Source organism: Lolium perenne, chromosome 5, assembly GCF_019359855.2.
Source record: "Lolium perenne isolate Kyuss_39 chromosome 5, Kyuss_2.0, whole genome shotgun sequence".
NCBI classification, from domain to species: Eukaryota; Viridiplantae; Streptophyta; class Magnoliopsida; order Poales; family Poaceae; genus Lolium; species Lolium perenne.
In genome coordinates, this window is record NC_067248.2 from 239,178,631 (window position 1) to 239,196,852 (window position 18,222).

At 41.7% G+C, this 18,222-nt stretch overlaps 4 protein-coding genes across 4 annotated transcripts; 2 read left to right on the forward strand and 2 right to left on the reverse strand.

Moving 5' to 3' along the window:
* Positions 1–117: 117 nt before the first annotated feature.
* On the forward strand, positions 118–6,656 carry LOC127302389 (phospholipase A(1) LCAT3). The gene is made up of 11 exons (XM_051332838.2): positions 118–534; positions 622–713; positions 3,627–3,754; positions 3,893–4,028; positions 4,110–4,161; positions 4,250–4,350; positions 4,464–4,640; positions 5,182–5,339; positions 5,725–5,779; positions 5,879–5,932; positions 6,219–6,656. Exons 1-11 carry the CDS (start codon positions 246–248, stop codon positions 6,408–6,410), a joined length of 1,434 nt encoding a protein of 477 aa, XP_051188798.1. The 5' UTR covers positions 118–245; the 3' UTR covers positions 6,411–6,656.
* A 761-nt stretch (positions 6,657–7,417) lies between these two features.
* Positions 7,418–9,042, forward strand: LOC127302391 (dolichol-phosphate mannose synthase subunit 3). The gene is made up of 4 exons (XM_051332841.2): positions 7,418–7,609; positions 8,020–8,141; positions 8,240–8,347; positions 8,687–9,042. Exons 2-4 carry the CDS (start codon positions 8,040–8,042, stop codon positions 8,744–8,746), a joined length of 270 nt encoding a protein of 89 aa, XP_051188801.1. The 5' UTR covers positions 7,418–7,609; positions 8,020–8,039; the 3' UTR covers positions 8,747–9,042.
* On the reverse strand, positions 9,032–13,010 carry LOC127302390 (uncharacterized). Its single transcript, XM_051332840.2, has 11 exons — positions 12,794–13,010; positions 12,264–12,358; positions 11,740–11,797; positions 11,434–11,631; positions 11,059–11,135; positions 10,885–10,967; positions 10,419–10,470; positions 9,917–9,985; positions 9,746–9,832; positions 9,584–9,648; positions 9,032–9,469 (listed from the first exon to the last, which is right to left on the reverse strand). Exons 1-11 carry the CDS (start codon positions 12,915–12,917, stop codon positions 9,316–9,318), a joined length of 1,062 nt encoding a protein of 353 aa, XP_051188800.1. The 5' UTR covers positions 12,918–13,010; the 3' UTR covers positions 9,032–9,315.
* A 1,566-nt stretch (positions 13,011–14,576) lies between these two features.
* On the reverse strand, positions 14,577–15,584 carry LOC127298308 (uncharacterized). Its single transcript, XM_051328198.2, has one exon. It carries the CDS (start codon positions 15,582–15,584, stop codon positions 14,577–14,579), a length of 1,008 nt encoding a protein of 335 aa, XP_051184158.1.
* Positions 15,585–18,222: the final 2,638 nt, after the last annotated feature.

Consider the following 18,222-nt stretch of genomic DNA (forward strand, 5'->3'; position numbering starts at 1 on the left):
GAATATGCCGCCGTTACCCTCGCCACTACACCCGCTGACGCTGGGCCCGCCGAGTCCTTCGGACCCACCCGTCAGGCCGTCACCGTAACGGTCTCCCACTCGCTCCACCGCCGTTGCTTCTCCCACCCGCCTTCCAGTCGCCCGGCCGGTTGACCGGGCGGTGGAGCGAGCGAGGCCCCGCGGCGCCGTTTTATACACTCGCTCCTCCCCCATGACCGCCGCACCGCGAGCGCGCCACCACCACCATGCTCGGCGCCGTCCTCCGGATTCGCCTGCGCGTGCTCCGCCGCCACCTCCGCCTGCGCGGCCGCCGCCGCCGCCCGCGCTCCCGGCGGGGCGGTGGTGAGACGGCGCCATCGGACGAGGAGGAGGGGGCGCGCGAGCCGGTGCTGCTGGTGTCCGGGATGGGCGGGTCGGTGCTGCACGCGCGCCGCAGGTCCGACCCCAAGTTCGACCACCGCGCCTGGGTGCGCATCCTCCTCGCCGACACCGACTTCAAGAAGTACCTCTGGTCGCGCTACAACGCCGACACCGGTGAGTGGGTGCCCGTGCTCCTCAGGTGCTCGGCGAAACGTTTGGCCCGGCTGTCTGACCCGTCCACCATCGCATGTTCTCGCGCAGGGTACGTGGAGTCGCTGGACGACGACGTGGAGATCGTGGTGCCGGAGGACGACCACGGCCTCTTCGCCATCGACGTCCTCGACCCTTCCTGGGTGAGTGAGCTGAGCTTCTGGGTCCGTGTTAGTTCACTGAACGGAGCTGAAAACTAGGCCGTTTCTTTTGGTTTCTGGGCGTTCGACGAATGGTGCATTGGCGATGGGGTTAGATTAGATTTTGCCCCTTTCTTTCGAGCATGGCCCTCCCTCATGAGTTCTTTTTTTTTTGGGGGGGGGGGGGGGGGGGGGGGGTGATTCTCGTAAAGCTTGGTGGTGTCTTTTAAGTGTTAATGAAAAAATAGGAGATTAGAAAATGGACACATAGAGATAGGGGATAACAGAATAAGGACAACCCCCATTTGGTAGATACGGTTGCATTTAGGTTGCCTTCTCGATCCTTCCTGGGTGAGTGAGCTTCTGGGTCCGTGTTATTTCACTGAATGGAGCCGAAAAAATAGATCTTCACTTTTGCGTTTGGCAGATGGTGCAGTGGTGCGGGGGGGTTAGCTTTTGCCTCTTTCCTTGAGGAGCATGGCCCTTTCCTTGAAAACGGGAGAAGAGAAAACGAGCACATAGAGATAGAGGAACAAGTGATGGTTATTGGTGCCGTATGAAAAGCTTTCTTTGTCCTTTGGCTTGCTAGTGCTCCTGGAGAATGGATAACCGAATAAGGACAAGCATTTTGGTAGATATGGTTGCAGACACGCATGGATAGAAAAACAAAATCGGGTTTATGTGGACAAATGTTGCTTACCAGTAACTACCACTAACAGGACAAAATACTGGGCCGTACCTAATAATATAGTCCATCAAACTTACAATTTTATTTTCTTATTAGTTCTAAGGCATGAAGACATGCTTTCGCTCACGAAGTGTTCAAGCAAATTTCCTAGACAAAACATGCGATGTATGCAGCATGTGAGGAATTAGGGGGCTAATACTACTGGTTTTAGTCTACTGTTTGCTTAAAATAGAGCACCGAGACGGGGATAATACATGCTAAGTTGCTAACATGCTTGCGTGTCATGTCTTCGAGATTTGTGTTAGAGCAATTAAGCCGTAAGTGAAAGTGATGCTGATGCTGCTTAGTTGCTCGTGGTACTTAAATATTTTGACATTCATTTCATTTTCAGGTGGAATTCCTTCCGTATTAAATTAGGAAATAGAAGTAAAAGGGAATTTAGTTGTTGGTACCTAATGGTTTCACTTAAGTTGTACAAAATTGATAAGAGAACCTTTACTTCCAGAAAATGGGAGAAGAAGAAACGGACACATAGAGATAGAGGAACAAGTGATGGTTATTGTTGCCATATGAAAAGCTTTTTTTGTCCTTTGACTTGCTAGTTGCTCCTGGAGAATAGGTAATGGAATAAGGACAAACATCTGGTAGATATGGTTGCGTTTAGGTTGCGGACACGCAAGGATAGAAAAACAAAATCAGATTTATGTGGACGATGGTTACCACTAACAGGACAAAATACTGGGCTGTAGCTAATAATATAGTCCATCAAATTTATAATTTTATTTTCTTATTAGTTCTAAGGCATCACGCCATGCTTTGGCTCATGGAGTGTTCAAGCAAATTTCGCAAAACCACACGATCTGTGCAGCATGTGAGGAATTAGGGGGGCTAATACTACTGGTTTTAGTGTACTGTTTGCTTAAAATAGAGCATTGACACGATAAAGGCAGATGCCAAATCGTGGGCGACAGCGGGGGCTTCGGGACTTGCGGCACTGCTCCCTGCTCCCCACAGCTTAGTCTGTAGTGTGTCGCGTTGTACTCAGGTGTGGCCTCTCTAGGCTTTTGAAACGCAAGCTTTTGCGTTTTCTTGAAAAAAAAATAGAGCATTTAGACGGTGATAATACATGCTAGGTTGCTAACATGCTTGCATGCCATGCCATGCCTACGAGATTTGTGTTAGAACAATTAAGCTGTAAGTGAAAGTGATGTTCATGCTGCATTGTTGCTCTTGGTATTTAAGTTTTTTGACATTCATTTCATTTTCAGGTGGAATTTTTTCCCTATTAAATTAAGAAATAAAAGTAAAAGGGAACTTAGCTGTTGGTACCTAATGCTTTCACTTAAGTTGTACAAAATTCATAAGAGAATCTTTACTTCCAGAAGATGGGAGAAGAGGAAATGGACACATAGAGATAGAGGAACAAGTGATGGTTATTGGTGCCGTATGAAAAGCTTTTTTGTCCTTTGACTTGCTAGTGCTCCTGGAGAATGGGTAACTGAATAAGGACAAGCATTTGGTAGATATGGTTGCGTTTAGGTTGCGGACACGCAAGGATAGAAAAACAAAATCGGATTTATGTGGACAATGTTGTTATCAGTTACCACTAACAGGACATAATACTGGGCCATAGGTAATATAGTCCATCACATTTATAATTTATTTTCTTAATTCTAAGGCATGAAGCCATAGTTGGCTCATGAAGTGTTCAAACAAATTTCCCAAAGAAAACACGTGAGCTATGCAGTATATGAGGAATTAGGGGGCTAAAACTTGTGTTGGTGTATTGGCAGCTGAAAATGGACCATTGGGACAGTGATAATACATGCTAAGTTGCTAACATGCTTGGGTGTCATGTCGATGAGATTTTGTTTGAACAAGTAAAGCTTTTGGTGAAAGTGATGAAAAATCTAAGTAATTGCTCTTGGTACTTAAGTTTTTTCTACATTGATTTAATTTCCAGATGGAATTCCTTCCCTATTAGGTGAAAATAAAATAAGAAGTGGATATTTTTTTATTTGTACAAATTTGACAAAAATGTTACTTCCAGAAAATATTGATATTGATACCGAATGATTTCACTTTCCAGAATTCATGGGATAGATGAACTCTTCAGGGTATTTAATCATGTAGTTGAAAACAATATTAAGAGGTGAATCACCTAACCATTTGTCCCAAAGACCATACATTTTGTTCTCTGATTTGTGCTCCATCTCTTTTGACTTCAGTTTGTAGAGATACTCCATCTGACTATGGTGTATCATTTCCATGATATGATTGATATGCTCATTGACTGTGGATATGAGAAAGGAACAACACTATTTGGATATGGTTATGATTTTCGTCAAAGCAACAGGTACAATCCTCTAAATCAACCTCGAAGTGGGTTCTTTTGCATTCTGTAATCAGTAGCATCAATAAACGAATGGCTTAGCCTAAAACATTTTACTGTTGTGCAAGCACAAGGTGCTGTAACAATGGTTTTATCTGGCAGGATAGACAAAGCACTGGCTGGTTTGAGAGCAAAACTTGAGACAGCTTATAAGGCCTCTGGTGGAAAAAAAGTTAACATAATCTCACATTCTATGGGAGGATTGCTAGTGCGCTGTTTCATGTCTATGAATCATGATGTGAGTTGTCTTGTTTGATATGCCACGTTGCCTGTGCAACCAAAATTTGGTTCTCAAACCTTCCCTTTTCGTTTTTTCTAGGAATTTGCAAAGTATGTCAATAAATGGATTTGCATTGCTTGTCCATTTCAAGGTAATGCACTTTCAGTCAATTGATGTAGACTGCCACTGGTGACCTATGATAGAATGCACTTCTTATGTTAGTTCTCATAACTTGGCAGGTGCCCCAGGATGCATAAATGATTCTCTACTTACTGGACTGCAGTTTGTTTATGGTTTTGAAAGTTTCTTTTTTGTATCTCGATGGACGATGCACCAACTGGTAATTTCTTGACTATGTCGAAACTAAGCTTCGTGAACTTGTCAATGTTTTCTACTGTACACTTGCTATTCCATGCCATCTAATAATAATCTCCATCTCTTCTCTCTATGTAGCTTGTTGAGTGCCCATCAATCTACGAAATGCTGCCAAATCCAAACTTCAAGTGGAAGGAAAAACCAATTGTTCAGGTTTGGCGAAAGAATCCTGACAAGGATGGAACAGCGGACCTAGTTCTCTATGAAGCAACTGAGTGTGTTTCTCTGTTTGAAGAAGCTTTACAGAATAATGAGGTAACCATACTCACCCTGTACATGCTTTTCATGTAATAATGTCGTTTATATTTGTTCGTGGTGCATAAGGGAGTTACAAGCTCATCTACTGGAGACAGAAAACATGTAGATAAAGCACATGAAAACTGCATGAACATTGTCCAGTACATTAATTTCACAGTGTACATTATTTGTGAATTCCAGTACTTCTTTACTTTGATGGTTAGGGTAGTGTCCAGTACAAAGGAGTTCATTGTTTTATTGTTTGTGGATAGGGGCAGTGCACCAGCTGAGACTATGAGCTTCATATGTCCTAACTGCTATGCTGTTGCCTCTTGATTATTATGCTGTGTTCAACCTAAAAAAATTAATGAACTATTTAGACATTGTCACGTTTCCTTGTATAATTGCCAAAACAACTTTTCCTTGCATTGAAGTTTTTGAAAATTGTGGAAGTTGACCTGACTCTTGCATAAAGCTTCGTATAGTGGTTTAATTACTTTGTTGACTCCTGGTCAGCTACTCTCTTGATACTTCATTCTATTCTTTCATCTGTATGTAGCTTAAGTATAATGGGAAGACAATTGCAGTACCATTCAATATGGCCATCTTCAAATGGGCTACTGAGACTCGTCGTATCCTCGAAAATGCTAAACTACCAGATACTGTGAGTTTTTATAGCATATATGGAACATCTTATGAAACACCATATGATGTCTGGTAAGTATTATGGTGACAGTTCATACTAGCATCATTAATCTTTTTTATACTGTTCTAGATAAATGTGTGAAATTTATCATTATTATTTTGGGCAGTAATCTTATCACTATACAAAGTTAAGGTGTCATAAGTCTAGAACTGATCATTAGTTGGGCTATTTGTATACAACAGCTGTTATGATCGAATATAAATGAAGCAATTTCCTGTTGATGTTTGCCTCACGGTAGTCTGCTTAGTCAAGCAGGAGCTATCAGCTTACAGTTCAATATCTTTTTCTTTTGCAAGGATAACGTGGAGTTGTTTTGTTTTAGATAAACTCAGAAGCTGATGAATCTGATAGAGAATGTACTTAGTTTAATTCCTCCTGGCTTTGTTTTTGGCACAGCTATGGCACTGAAAGCTCCCCAATTGGAGATCTGTCAGAAGTGTGCCGCACAGTGGTACAATACTCTGTTGCTCGAAATCTGACATATTCTTGTTTGTGAAGTTGCAATGAATATTTTGTTTACGGTAATGACGTGCTGTTATCCAATTTTCAGCCTGCATACACTTATGTGGATGGAGATTGCACAGTTCCAGTCGAATCAGCCATGGTAACCATTCTTTCTGTCATAGTGAAGCATGTCAACAGTCTAGTATGTACTATCTGAAGCAGAACCTTCGGTGTACAAAACTGACTTCACTAGCCAACTAATAATCCTGTTCCATTTTACCTGCAATAAATATATTAATAATCCTGTACCATTCGTTTAAGAAATAACAATCCTCTACCATGTCTCCTGGCAACAGTGGTTACACTGTGCAAGTCTTATTATTGGATTGTCCGATTGTACATCTTCTCCCTCACTTATGGTCTTTGGAGCTATATTTCGTTGACAGGCTGATGGTTTTGCGGCGAAAGAAAGAGTCGGCATCAGGGCAGACCACCGAGGGCTTCTGTGTGATGAGAATGTGCTCGAGCTTCTCAAGAAATGGCTCGGCGCAAGTGAGAAGATGCAGCATCGGGTATCGAAGTCGCGGGTGATGGCATTCTCCCAGAAAGGAGCCCCGATCAGGTTCTGCGGTGACTAGTCCGCCCATGATAAATGTGGCATCAACATTTTCAGGAGAATGGTTATTTTGGTCCTTTCTCTTGAAGAGACGTGTTTTCCACGTCGGTGTAAATGTGTAATAGTGATTGTGTACAAAGTGTATTTACAAGTTTACTGTAATGGAATGGTCGCTACTCCGTGTAAGCAAAAAGAACCATCTTCGTATCGAAACAGGCCTGATCGAACGTTATGTTCTGTTTATCTAGGCTGCACCGCGATGTTCCTATCTAGTTCTCCATCCGTTCCTAAAAAAGCTTCGCAACTTTTTTAGATATGAATGAATCTATATCTAAAATATATCTATATACATTCGTATCTAGCTTTTTAAAGAACGGGTGAGTATAATTCTTTGAATGAGTCGAGTTATGCAAACGTGGCTTCTCGTGCATTCGTATTTTATGTAAGAACATCTCTTTTTTTTTTTTGGCTCTAGGCTCCAATAATCCTTTAAAAAAAATGAAATCACACTTATGACTTTTTTAAAAATATAAAAAAAAATCTGAATGTACCAATGTTGCATCTCACAAATGTGCGCATATCAATTTTAAATACCTTGTAATTTGAGTTTGAGAAAATGATAAAAGTGTGGTTCTCGTTACACATATTTTAAAATCTCCGAAATTTTTTCAGATTTTATCATTTTTGTGTATCCTGTAATATAAATTTCGCATTGCAGTTTTACATGCTTGCAAGTTACAGCATTGAGTATGTCTAGATTTTATTTTCCCTCTTTCAAAAAAAAAAAGATTTTGTTTTCCATAAATTTATGAAACTTATAGATACTCCATATGATTTTTAATTTATTTTTTAAATAAAGGAAGCTGAAGAGCCAAAGACACTTTCCGCAAAAACTGAAAGATTTTTGCCGTGTGCTTCAAAAAGTTTTACGGCACCAAATTGGTGTTTGGGAGAACAGGTACTGGAAAATGGTAGGCGTATAATCTGTGGGACACTCAGGTCTCCTTTTTTTTTTTTTCTCCCTTCCCCTTCTTCTTCCTAGTTCCCCCCAACCCGCCGCCCCGCACACTTGACCTCTGCCCGCCCGCCGGCGCCACCCGCACCGCGTGCTCGCGCCGCCCTCGCCCGCCCTCTTGCCGGGGTTACGCCTGCGCATCCGCGCGCCTGCCTAGAACCCCTGCAGGCTGAAGATCCACCCGGCGCAATTCCTCCGCCCCGTCGGTAAGGGATCCCTAGCTCGTCCTACCCTCCTTCCCGTCGTTCCTTTTTGCTGCGAGGTTTCATCAGACCCGACCGGATCTCGGCCGATCGATGTTGATGGGTCACATCATGTTGAAGCGCAATCCAGCGCGCAGTGCACGAGTTCATCTGGATCCCCATGCGCTTAATGCGGTCGCTTCGTTCTGTGGCATCAGTCGAGGATGTGGGTTTGCCTCTGAACCAGCGTTTCCCGTGGCCGTGGGGATCTCCACGAACTCGCTTCGTTCTGTAGCATCAGTCCAGGATGTGGGTTCTGTGCGTCCTGCTGGATCAGTTTCCATAGATTGATAAGATTCACGGTTTAGTGTTTGAGCCCAGTTTGGGGGCACTAAATTAGCTGCCTAGCTTATTTCTCATTCATTTGATGGCAGGCCAACGCCGCGATTCCTGGATGAAGCACATATACAAGATCATCGCGGTGCTGGCGGCGATTACCGCCGTCTGGGTTGCGCTCCTTGAAACCTCGACGGTTCCTCGCAGCTATGCTTGGTTGGTGAGTGTCATCAAAATTTTCAGTTCCTAATTTCTTTTAAGTTGAGAAACTGTGTTCAGACAGATTAAGATGTTTTCTTGGCAATTCTGTTCTTGCAGCTTCCGATCTACTTGGTAGTGGCGCTCGGGTGCTACGGCCTTTTTATGGTTGGATATGGGCTCATGTTCTTCCCAACGTGTCCTCAAGAAGCCGTGCTATTACAGCAGGTAGCTGATTTAGTCCCATCAGCCTATTTTTTCGTCTATGCAATTTCTCCGCTATGTTAAAACTAGTTGTGGTTAAGGTCTAGTTTCTTTCTTCTTTGCTCATATGATAGAGATAGAGAGTGCTTATTCAAGGTATTAGTATTACGCAAAATACAAAGGATTGGGACTTCGGAAACTCTATAAAATCCTCTTTTACAGTATAGTATTATTGGATGAATCTATATGCTGGTCACAAAGAATGCCCCGCCAACTAAATATGGAGGCTTTTGTTTTGCTGTATCAACTATATTTCTGGCTCACTCCTATTTGTAACTTGTTTGAACTTGACTTGGCATGCAGGATATAGCGGAGGCCAAGGAGTTCTTAGCTAAGAAGGGTGTTGATGTGGGCTCTGAGTGAGGTGTCAATTTCAATGATCTATGTTTTATGACCGCTTTGACGATTCATACGAAGCTGCTGCTTCCTTGGAACTGTAGTGTTTAGATACTGCCATTAACATAGTTTCGGTGAAAGACGTGTCACAATTCTACTTCTGTTAGTTTTGGCGAGTGACTTGTTAATGGAAAGTGAACAATGAAATGAATAGTTTGTTAACAAGTGCATCAGTCTTCAGGGATGCTTCCTTTGTAGCTCAATGGATTTCCCATCACTGGATGTGTATCAATTGTGCTGTGAAATATATCATTTTATGGTGATGCTTGAAGTTGCAATTTCCTTTGATGTTCATCATGTACTAATATGTCGAAGTCTCTCATTTCTCCATGTTTTGTTAGGGTTAACATCGAATCCAGATGTAGGATAGTAGTCCCCACATTTACGGATAGGATTCTGAGAAAACTTAGAGATACATCCAAGGCCTACAACTATATATGTTTACAAACAATAATGAACCTACTATACACAAAAAAAATCCTAATGTACACATGTAGCCACATGCCAGGTTTGCAGCAGACGAATTCCTTCTACTTTCAGGTGCTAGCTGCTGACGCGGACTTGTTGGAAGCTGGTTCATCATCTTCTCCGGCATCCGTAACTTGCTCCGCCGCGTGGTTCTCTGTTGCTGCTTCCTCGTCCGTTGCAACGGCAACCTGGGCCGTGCTATCGGCGGTCTCCCTAGAGCCCCTGCTTGCAGTAGGTTGTCAGCAGTGAGTTGTGAGAATATGACACTATCACAGTAAATATTTCTAGCTACTCTTATGAATGTTCAGAGGCAGAAACAGAAGAAAACGACATTACTTGTATGAGTAGATGACGAGCCCAATTGCTGTGCCGGCGAAAGCAACAAAGTACATCCAGTCGACCTGCAGATGCCCAAAGTTTGCTCTCATCGGTTCAATATATATAGTGCGGTTTGAATTGTGAAAATTTCAGCATGACCAGATATTTATGTGCACAAACCTTCTCATGGTAAGCAAAGATACGGATTAGAGCTGCCCACATGTCCGAGGTTAGGAGTGAGAGGTTCAGCATAGTTGCGCCGAATACCTGAAACAATCAAATATGAACTAAATTCTTGAAAAAATATTCCAGGACAACCATGAATCTGACTACAATAAGATAATGGTCTACCTTCAGGATAATAGGTACTGTGGAGTAGAACAAGAACAATGCTAGAGCGAATCCAATAAAAGGGAGCAGCTGAAAGGATGCAGAAAGCCAGCGTCACAACAATAGTGGTCTCAATTCAAAAATAAAAGTTATGATTGGCAAGGGTAATTTCTAGTGGCATGCCATGGAAATATGTTGACCTCCACAGAAGGTTTTGACATTGCAAATTTTCTGTTGGATGACAGATAATTTTTATGAACGTTAACCAGTATGTAAAGTTTAGAAAGACTGCATTTCACAGGTGGATGCCTGATAATTTTTACTAGCAGTTTAACAGCTTTGGAAATCTTTGAAAATACTGCATTGCAATACATTCCAACATGATCATAATTCAGTTGCTTTATGCTTTGTCAGTTGGAATCTGAAGTTGTCGAAAAGTAAACTGTAATATTCTATGACAGTAATTTAGGTTTATTGACCCTGAATCAGAATAACAGAAGTGCAGGGACGGCGGGAGACTCACCGCAGCAGCATTCCATTCTGTTGATCTAAGTTCCTCCCTCTCAAGTATGCTTCTGTTGCAATGTCAAGGGATAGGTATTCTAATTTCCAGCTTAGTTGCTTCTTTCGTTCCTTGTTTTGATCCAATCACTATGCAAGTAACCGTGGATGATTAAAATTGCGTGCTACTTTCAACTTTGAGATGTTTTAAAAGAATACTATGGGTGAATTCCATGTCATGTGGGATGAGACATGATTGGTTAATCTATTACTTGATTATATTCTATTAACATAAGTATGAGTTATTAAATATCTTCCAAGCAAAGAGATAACATATCATCAAAATTACTATGGAATGATCCGGTTCAGTATGTCAATTCGCTAACAAAATATGATTGGATACTTTATTTGTCAAAGCTGAAGCACCACAAATATAGTGAACAAAACAGGAATGTACTAACTCATAATTTCATCAAGCCAAAGGATACATCTGTATAGCACTTATAACTGCTCCAAAAACACCTAGCATCGCCATCAGCTCAACTCTGCTACCTTCTTTGACAATATACTCCTGAAATTTTGTAGACAAGATATATGTGATATAAACTTCTATTGATATAATTAAGGCAGTGGAGTGTTGACAGCTGAGGATTAGTTGATACCTCAGTAACGTTGCTGACAGCATAAAGTGTGGCCCCAGCAAATACAAGCAGGTCACCTTTCAGTGGGTTGGGTCCTTCTGCAAGACATTCCAAAATGTAATATTTATAAGTGCTTCAGACATGTGCAAAATCGAGCAAATCTTGGTGTGTGGGAAATAAAGTGTACACACACAGTTAAAACTGCGAAAACCATGAGTACCGCTAACGTGGCACCGAATTTGGATACACCTCGTTTCATTATTTAGGGACAAGTTTTTAACATAACAAAGAAAACTTAGAAGTCGAGAAGATAATGGAATGCTAAATTAAGTACATATAGGCTACATAGATGATTGTAGGAGAACTCTCATATATAGGAAATGATGATCTTATTACTTGATTGACGATCAGAGGCGTGGACATCGGAGAACACGACCAATACGAGGCCAGCCACGCAAACTCCGACACCAAACAGCTTCCTCCACCCATACTTTGTCTTCAGGAAGATCCAGGTGAAGAGAATGACGCATGGAATGGCCCAGCAATCCAGGAGCATCACACTCGTCAAGGATGTGTACTGATAAGCCTTCACAACTGTATGAACAAGAGCAAGCAATTTTAGAATCTACCCAGGTAATGAAACAGGAACCAAAGTTCCAATAGACACCACACTATTTTCACTAATTCTAGACATATCCGCACCGATGTAGTTAGCCTCGACGTCGATGATGGCGAGGATCAAGTAGTAGTACCATTTAATCTGCAGGAACAAAATGTTTTTCAAATTGAAGAATATTTTCAGGGTTCCTGCTTGTAGAAACGTTCATGGTTTCGCATAGTTGTGCCACCACATATACACTTTGGACCATTGACGATGATGAAACATCATGATCAACTCGTGAACAAGAGAATCAGAACAAGCATAAATATCCTTTGCTAACATAAAGGCACTGGATAATACATCAGCCCCGTGTAGAGGGATAAGATCATAAGATGCAGTAAACACGCACCGTACATGCAAAAAATCAGGAAATCCACAAGGATATTTAGACATTCCACTTATTTATTCTATCCTTTTACACCCTGCTATGGAGATTTATTTGAATTTTAAGAGCTGGTGAGCAAGTTATGACTGACTTGCCATCTCCTAGTTCCAAAATTTTAAACCAAATTTACATCAGAACATCCCTTTTCCACAGCAAAATGCAGCACCCAAACACACATACCTTCACGCTCTGCTTCTTATAGATCAACACTCCTCCATAGACAAGCGCAAGAAGTACATAATTTAGCAGAGATTGCGACGTCGGCGCATTGACGCCTGAAAGCAAACATCATAATTCAATCCTGTCACCATAATTCAGAATACTGAAAACCTCTCTTCTCACAGTCACATGCAACCATCTTGCCACTTTGCTCAAGTGAAGAAAAGGAAAACAATAGTAGGTTTTTCTCCCAAGGAAGAAAATATGCAGAACTCAAATTCCTATGAATAGGGCTGATTGGGACTGTGGTAGATTAGGCTAACCCTCTTTGGTCGAGCCGATAGACATGAGAACTAAAACCAATAACACATTTTAGTTTTGGTCTTTTGGTTTCAGACTTGAGAGCAGCTCAGTGCGTGTAACGAAATTAAGAATTGTAACATAAGAAATTTATGTCAAACTAGCTACAGAAAAATACCACGGAGTCAGAAGAAAGGAAGCGAAAACACAGGCAGACATCGATCAGGACAGACGGGCGGCGCCGGCGGTACCTCGGCGGGCGAGCTCGGAGGAGGAGAAGCCGGTGGAGGTGATGAGCAGCGACACGAGCTGCCCGAGCGCAAGCCCCACGAGCACCTCCCGCCGGAGCCACCACCTAGCCGCCGGCAGCGCCATTGCCGGCTAGCTGGCTACTCCGCGCTCTTCTTGCCCGCGTCGCCCCCCGCCCCGCTGCTGGTGTCGTGTAGCAAGCGAAGACAACGAAGTGAATAAGTGATGATGCCTAAAAAACAGAGCTGCTATTGGTTGCCGTATATACCTTTCTGCAGTGCGGGCCATACAGCCAATGCATGTGGCACAAACCCGGCGTTCTCTTTTTTTACTTTACACTAGTAATTGTGCACGTGCAATGCACGTGTAATCTTAGGAAATCAATCAAAGTAGCAGATGCGGCCCATTCTCACAACAACTACCAAACAACAAAATTCAGTCTTATACATACAAACCTGAAGGCACAATTCACGGATTGGTTCTTGCTATTTGAAGTAGCATCTGTTTAGTTGGAAATAAACAGCAACAGATTACAAATGTGCAATGAACTTGAGAAAGAGAATATCACAAACATACGCTTTTAAGCAACAATCTCCTATCGGCAAAACTACACTTCTGTATTCTAATAATTGTAGTGTAATCTGTGGAGAATTGAGTAATTGCTACAAAGTGGGATTTTTTTCCTTCTTCTGATTGATTTAATATCATCATCATCATCATCATTATTTTCCTCTTGAAGGTTCAGAGCGGTTCTTTTCTTTTAATCCGCAGCTTTTGTTTATTTGGTCGAGACTATTGAGAAAGTTGTATCAACCTGAGGAAATAAATGGATTGGATGGCATGCACTTTTGGCCAAACTAAATTACCCCAAGCCCATGTAATGGTACAATAAACGTACTGTTAACATTTCAGACATGCAAAACTGTGGATGACTCGCAGCGTCTGGTCCATATTTGTGTCGACACTTGAGAGTAGACCTAACAGAAGCAGTTTGACAAGCATGTCAACCCAGATCAGTATTTACATACTGTGTATAAACAACAAATCTGTGGTTGAGCGAAAGCATATCTGTCTAGCAATTAGAGCATCTTACCTGCTGTATGTGTATCTTGCGCAACTACTATTCCTGGCGCCATTTACACTTGCAATATTTATTAGGTTTCGATGGCAATCAAGCTTCTGGGCCACTACTTAATTCAGCTGTTAGATGACGGGTGAAAGGAAGATAGCGCAAACACATATAGTTGACGCTTATGTCAACATTATATCTGATCATATGAAAGAGGCAGACTTACATTTTCAGCGCAATAATAATAATAATAATTCTCAATTGAAACTTGTTGGCGTACTGAAACATGCAAGGTACTATGATCTAAACATGTCACCGTAAAGAATAAAGGTCCAGAAGAAATATAACTCTTGGAAGATATTGAAGTGGAACAATAAGTAAGAAATTTCTATAAAATCCAACATTCTAATTATTATTTTCCAGCCAAGTTTCATTGATGGAAAAACACAGCAGCGAACAACAAGACTGAGAAAAAAGCTAAACCACCAAGGCAAGTATCAGCCCCGTTCTCAAGCTGTATAGACCTATACATATAATCAAATGTATGTGGGAAGATCCTATTTCAAAACCTGGCAACATAGCGGTGCTGCAAAACACAAACATGCTTATATCAGAATATGATAAATGAGCGATATCAAATGATATGTTCAATAGATGCAGTAGGAACATTGAATACTAATAATAATTGACCGGACCGAAGGAAGAACAAACCTGTTTCATCCCTCCAAGACATCCCTGTACACAATATTCTTCGTGCTTTTTCCAGTGGGATCTATGTCATTATTTGGCTTGGCCAAAATCCGAGTGGTCTGCCTTGACACACCCCTCGACAGTGCAACATAAAGCTGGCCATGCGAGAATACAGGCTCAGGGAGGTAAATACCAACAGTTGGAATGGTTTGCCCCTGGGCTTTATTGATGGTCATAGCAAAACTCAACCGTATGGGGAACTGTTTCCTCTTGAATTTGAACGGAAGTGAAATATCATCCGAAGGCGACAAAGGGATCCTCGGTATAAACACTCTATCTCCAGCATGTTGTCCACCAACAATCTCTGCATCAATTGCATTATCTTGAAATGCTCTAATCATCAATCTTGTTCCGTTGCACAACCCGTTGTGAGGATCGAGATTTCGGAGAAGAATGACAGGACAATTGACTTTGAGTTTCAGAAGATGCGGGGGCAGGCCATTTGGAGTTATGGAGTTTAGATAGTTAATTGGGTAGTTATTGTGTGCATCATCTTCGACAGAGTCAAAGCTATAATATACCTTTTCTTTTCCAGGAAACCTTTCAATCATCTTTGTATTTAGATTGTCCACATGTTCATTCTTGGTTGAAAGAATGGCACGTGAGCTCATGTAGGATCCAGATGCGGCGTTTTCATGAAGCGATGGGAAGACATCTTCAATAAGCTTGTTCACTGGTTCTTCTGTAGAAGTGTAAGGAATAACAATGTCATCCGGAAGACGCACATAATCGCCACCGATCGTCTCTTCTGTTCCATTCCCAATTCTCAAGAGGTAACTGGAGAACCACGGGTCAGTTTGTGCCCTCATATTATGCGTGAGACGTATCTTTCTAATCTTCTCCCATAAATGAGACCTCCGTAGTGTGGCGTCAGTGATCTGCGCTCTTGTCCCACGCGTCACCACTGGAAGGACCTGCCTAAAATCTCCTCCAAACACCACAACCTTCCCACCAAAAGGCAAATCACATCCCATGATGTCTTGTAGGGACCTACCAACAGAATTGAAACATGTTTCTAATATTAGAATGGAAATTTTGATGCAGATTTAAATTGATAATATGTATAGGATTCCGAGACAGAGTTGGGACAGAATTGGAACTTGATAGGGGGATTAATTTTGGAGGGTAAACAGAGCAGTCAATCATTAACTCAGCCTTAGTACAATAGACTCATGGCATAGTATATATGTGCAGGAATAAGCCTTGGTACAATATGCAGATCGATTAGGCACGGAGAGGAACTCTAAACAGCACATGTGAGCAGATGAAGGTACGACAATCAAACTGTTGAGAAAAAGGAGAATACCGAAAAAGCCGGTGGAATTGCTCACAGAAAGAAGAATATCGAAAAAAATGACAGTAGAAAGTAGAAACTATATTGTCCAGTAGATTGCAGCCGTTATAATTTGATCTCGCAACATGATTAAAAGTTAAGATAATCCAAATGATGTGGGAACATGGCGCCTCTAGTCTAAAACCCCGTATATTGCTTTTAATATATAAGTAGAAAGATATTCTAAGATTATGATACTGCAGCCTTTATGCGGAATGTTTTATAGTAAACTGATTTTTGAAATAATATATATTTATGTTTTGCAAAATTATATTTTACGATTATGCTCTACATGTAGGACTGTTTTGGCACATTCAGGCAATGGCTATTTGACTACAGGCATGAATCTGAAGCAGTATAGATACGAATGAAACTGGTTATTGCAAATATTGCATAATTAAAAATTGTATGGAGATTGGAGAAAACCTCAGAATTTCCGGTGACAAACGGCGGCGGACGGCGGGGGCAGCTGAGACTGTGTACCTAGCACGAAAGGATAAAACAATAACATCACACATTTTCTGGTGCAGATATGAAAGTGTATTTATTTCAACTATTGTTGACTCAAAACATAAACAAATATGATCATACACTCATAATGCTTAAATCATGCAATCAAAGCAAGCTCTATGCTTGCGCTGCAGACAGACTTGCTTTCCTTGTGTATCATATTATAGATAACCATGAGACAAACATCCATCAAAATGAAACGTGTAGAAACTTGGACAATATTTTCCTGCTTCAGACATTGGGTTGCAATCTTTTATATGTAATAGCTAAAGATGTTTTATCAAATTCTGTCAGTCATTTTAGCACCACTGGAAACGGTATTTCTAAATGAAACCCGGGAAGACATGCTCCTGGTTAAATAAAAGAACATCCCAAATAAGAGATGTACATATCTATGTCCTATGTGCAGACATTTCGAGCATTGAAACTGTCATACCCATTAGAATCAGCACCCAAGATTTTGTCCCTGTACATGCCATATAAACTACGAATATAGTAAAGATCCTCGGGAAACGGTATATAAGCTATCAAAAGTCCATTCTTATATCGCAAACAAGAGAATCTACTTTCACTGAATATTTCAACTACACATACGTGTAAATCAAGAATCAGGTTTCAGTATAAAATCAGAACAAACCACTTAACCCGCGAATCAGGTTTCAGTCCAAAATCACAAACTACTTAATCAGGTTTCAGTATAAAATCACTAACTACTTAATTAGGTTTCAGTATAAAATCACTGAATATTTCAACTACACACACGTGTAGATCCAGAATAAGGTTTCTGACGGCCAAAAATGATGTTCACTATTCACTGGCATGAAAAAATATATCAACACATATGTATGTTGGGAAATATCGCCATACTATACCATGCAATAATTCAGATATTTTCTTAAGATAAAACTAAATAAAGCGGTCGAAAGAAACTTCCAAACCAAGATGAATAAGTGTAAAGGAACCAATTCCTTACCTCTATAGCAAGCTAATGACCTACCTGTGCACCACAACTGAGCCAATAAGACAAAAGTTCGGTTCACCAAGAACATTAATTGTTTCCACAAAATCAACCACTTTGTCTCATTGTTCAGGCCCTTCAAGCAGAAATAAATCCACCATTTATCCTGGAACCAAGTACACCTCCATGTGAGAGGTATTATAGTAAGAATTTCACTTTGTAATCTAGATAAGTCGTCCACTAACCACGAAACAGGTTTCTATTTCCTTCTTGGTGGCGGCCGATGACGGGGCGGCGGGGCGGCGGGCGGCGGGCGACGGCGGGCGGCGAAGCGATGGGCGGCGGCCGAGACGCGCAACGGGGCGGCGGCCGAGACGGGCGACAGCGGCGGCGGCGGCGACGGCGACAGGCGGCGGCGGCGGGCGGCGACGGCGAAGCGGCGACGTTGTCCAGGGGATTACGTCCGGGTGATTAGCGTGCGACGGGTGATTAGCGATCGGGAGTTGTCAGCCTGGCTGTTTTAGCGCTAATCGTGGTGATGATTTGGAGCGTTAGATGTCCATCTGATGGCCGTGTTTCGTTGGTTCTGCCAACTCTGTGCTTTTTTATATTGGTATAGATTAATTGTTTCCACAAAATCAACCACTTTGTCTCATTGTTCAGGCCCTTCAAGCAGAAATAAATCCACCATTTATCCTGGAACCAAGTACACCTCCATGTGAGAGGTATTATAGTAAGAATTTCACTTTGTAATCTAGATAAGTCGTCCACTAACCACGAAACAGGTTTCTATTTCCTTCTTGGTGGCGGC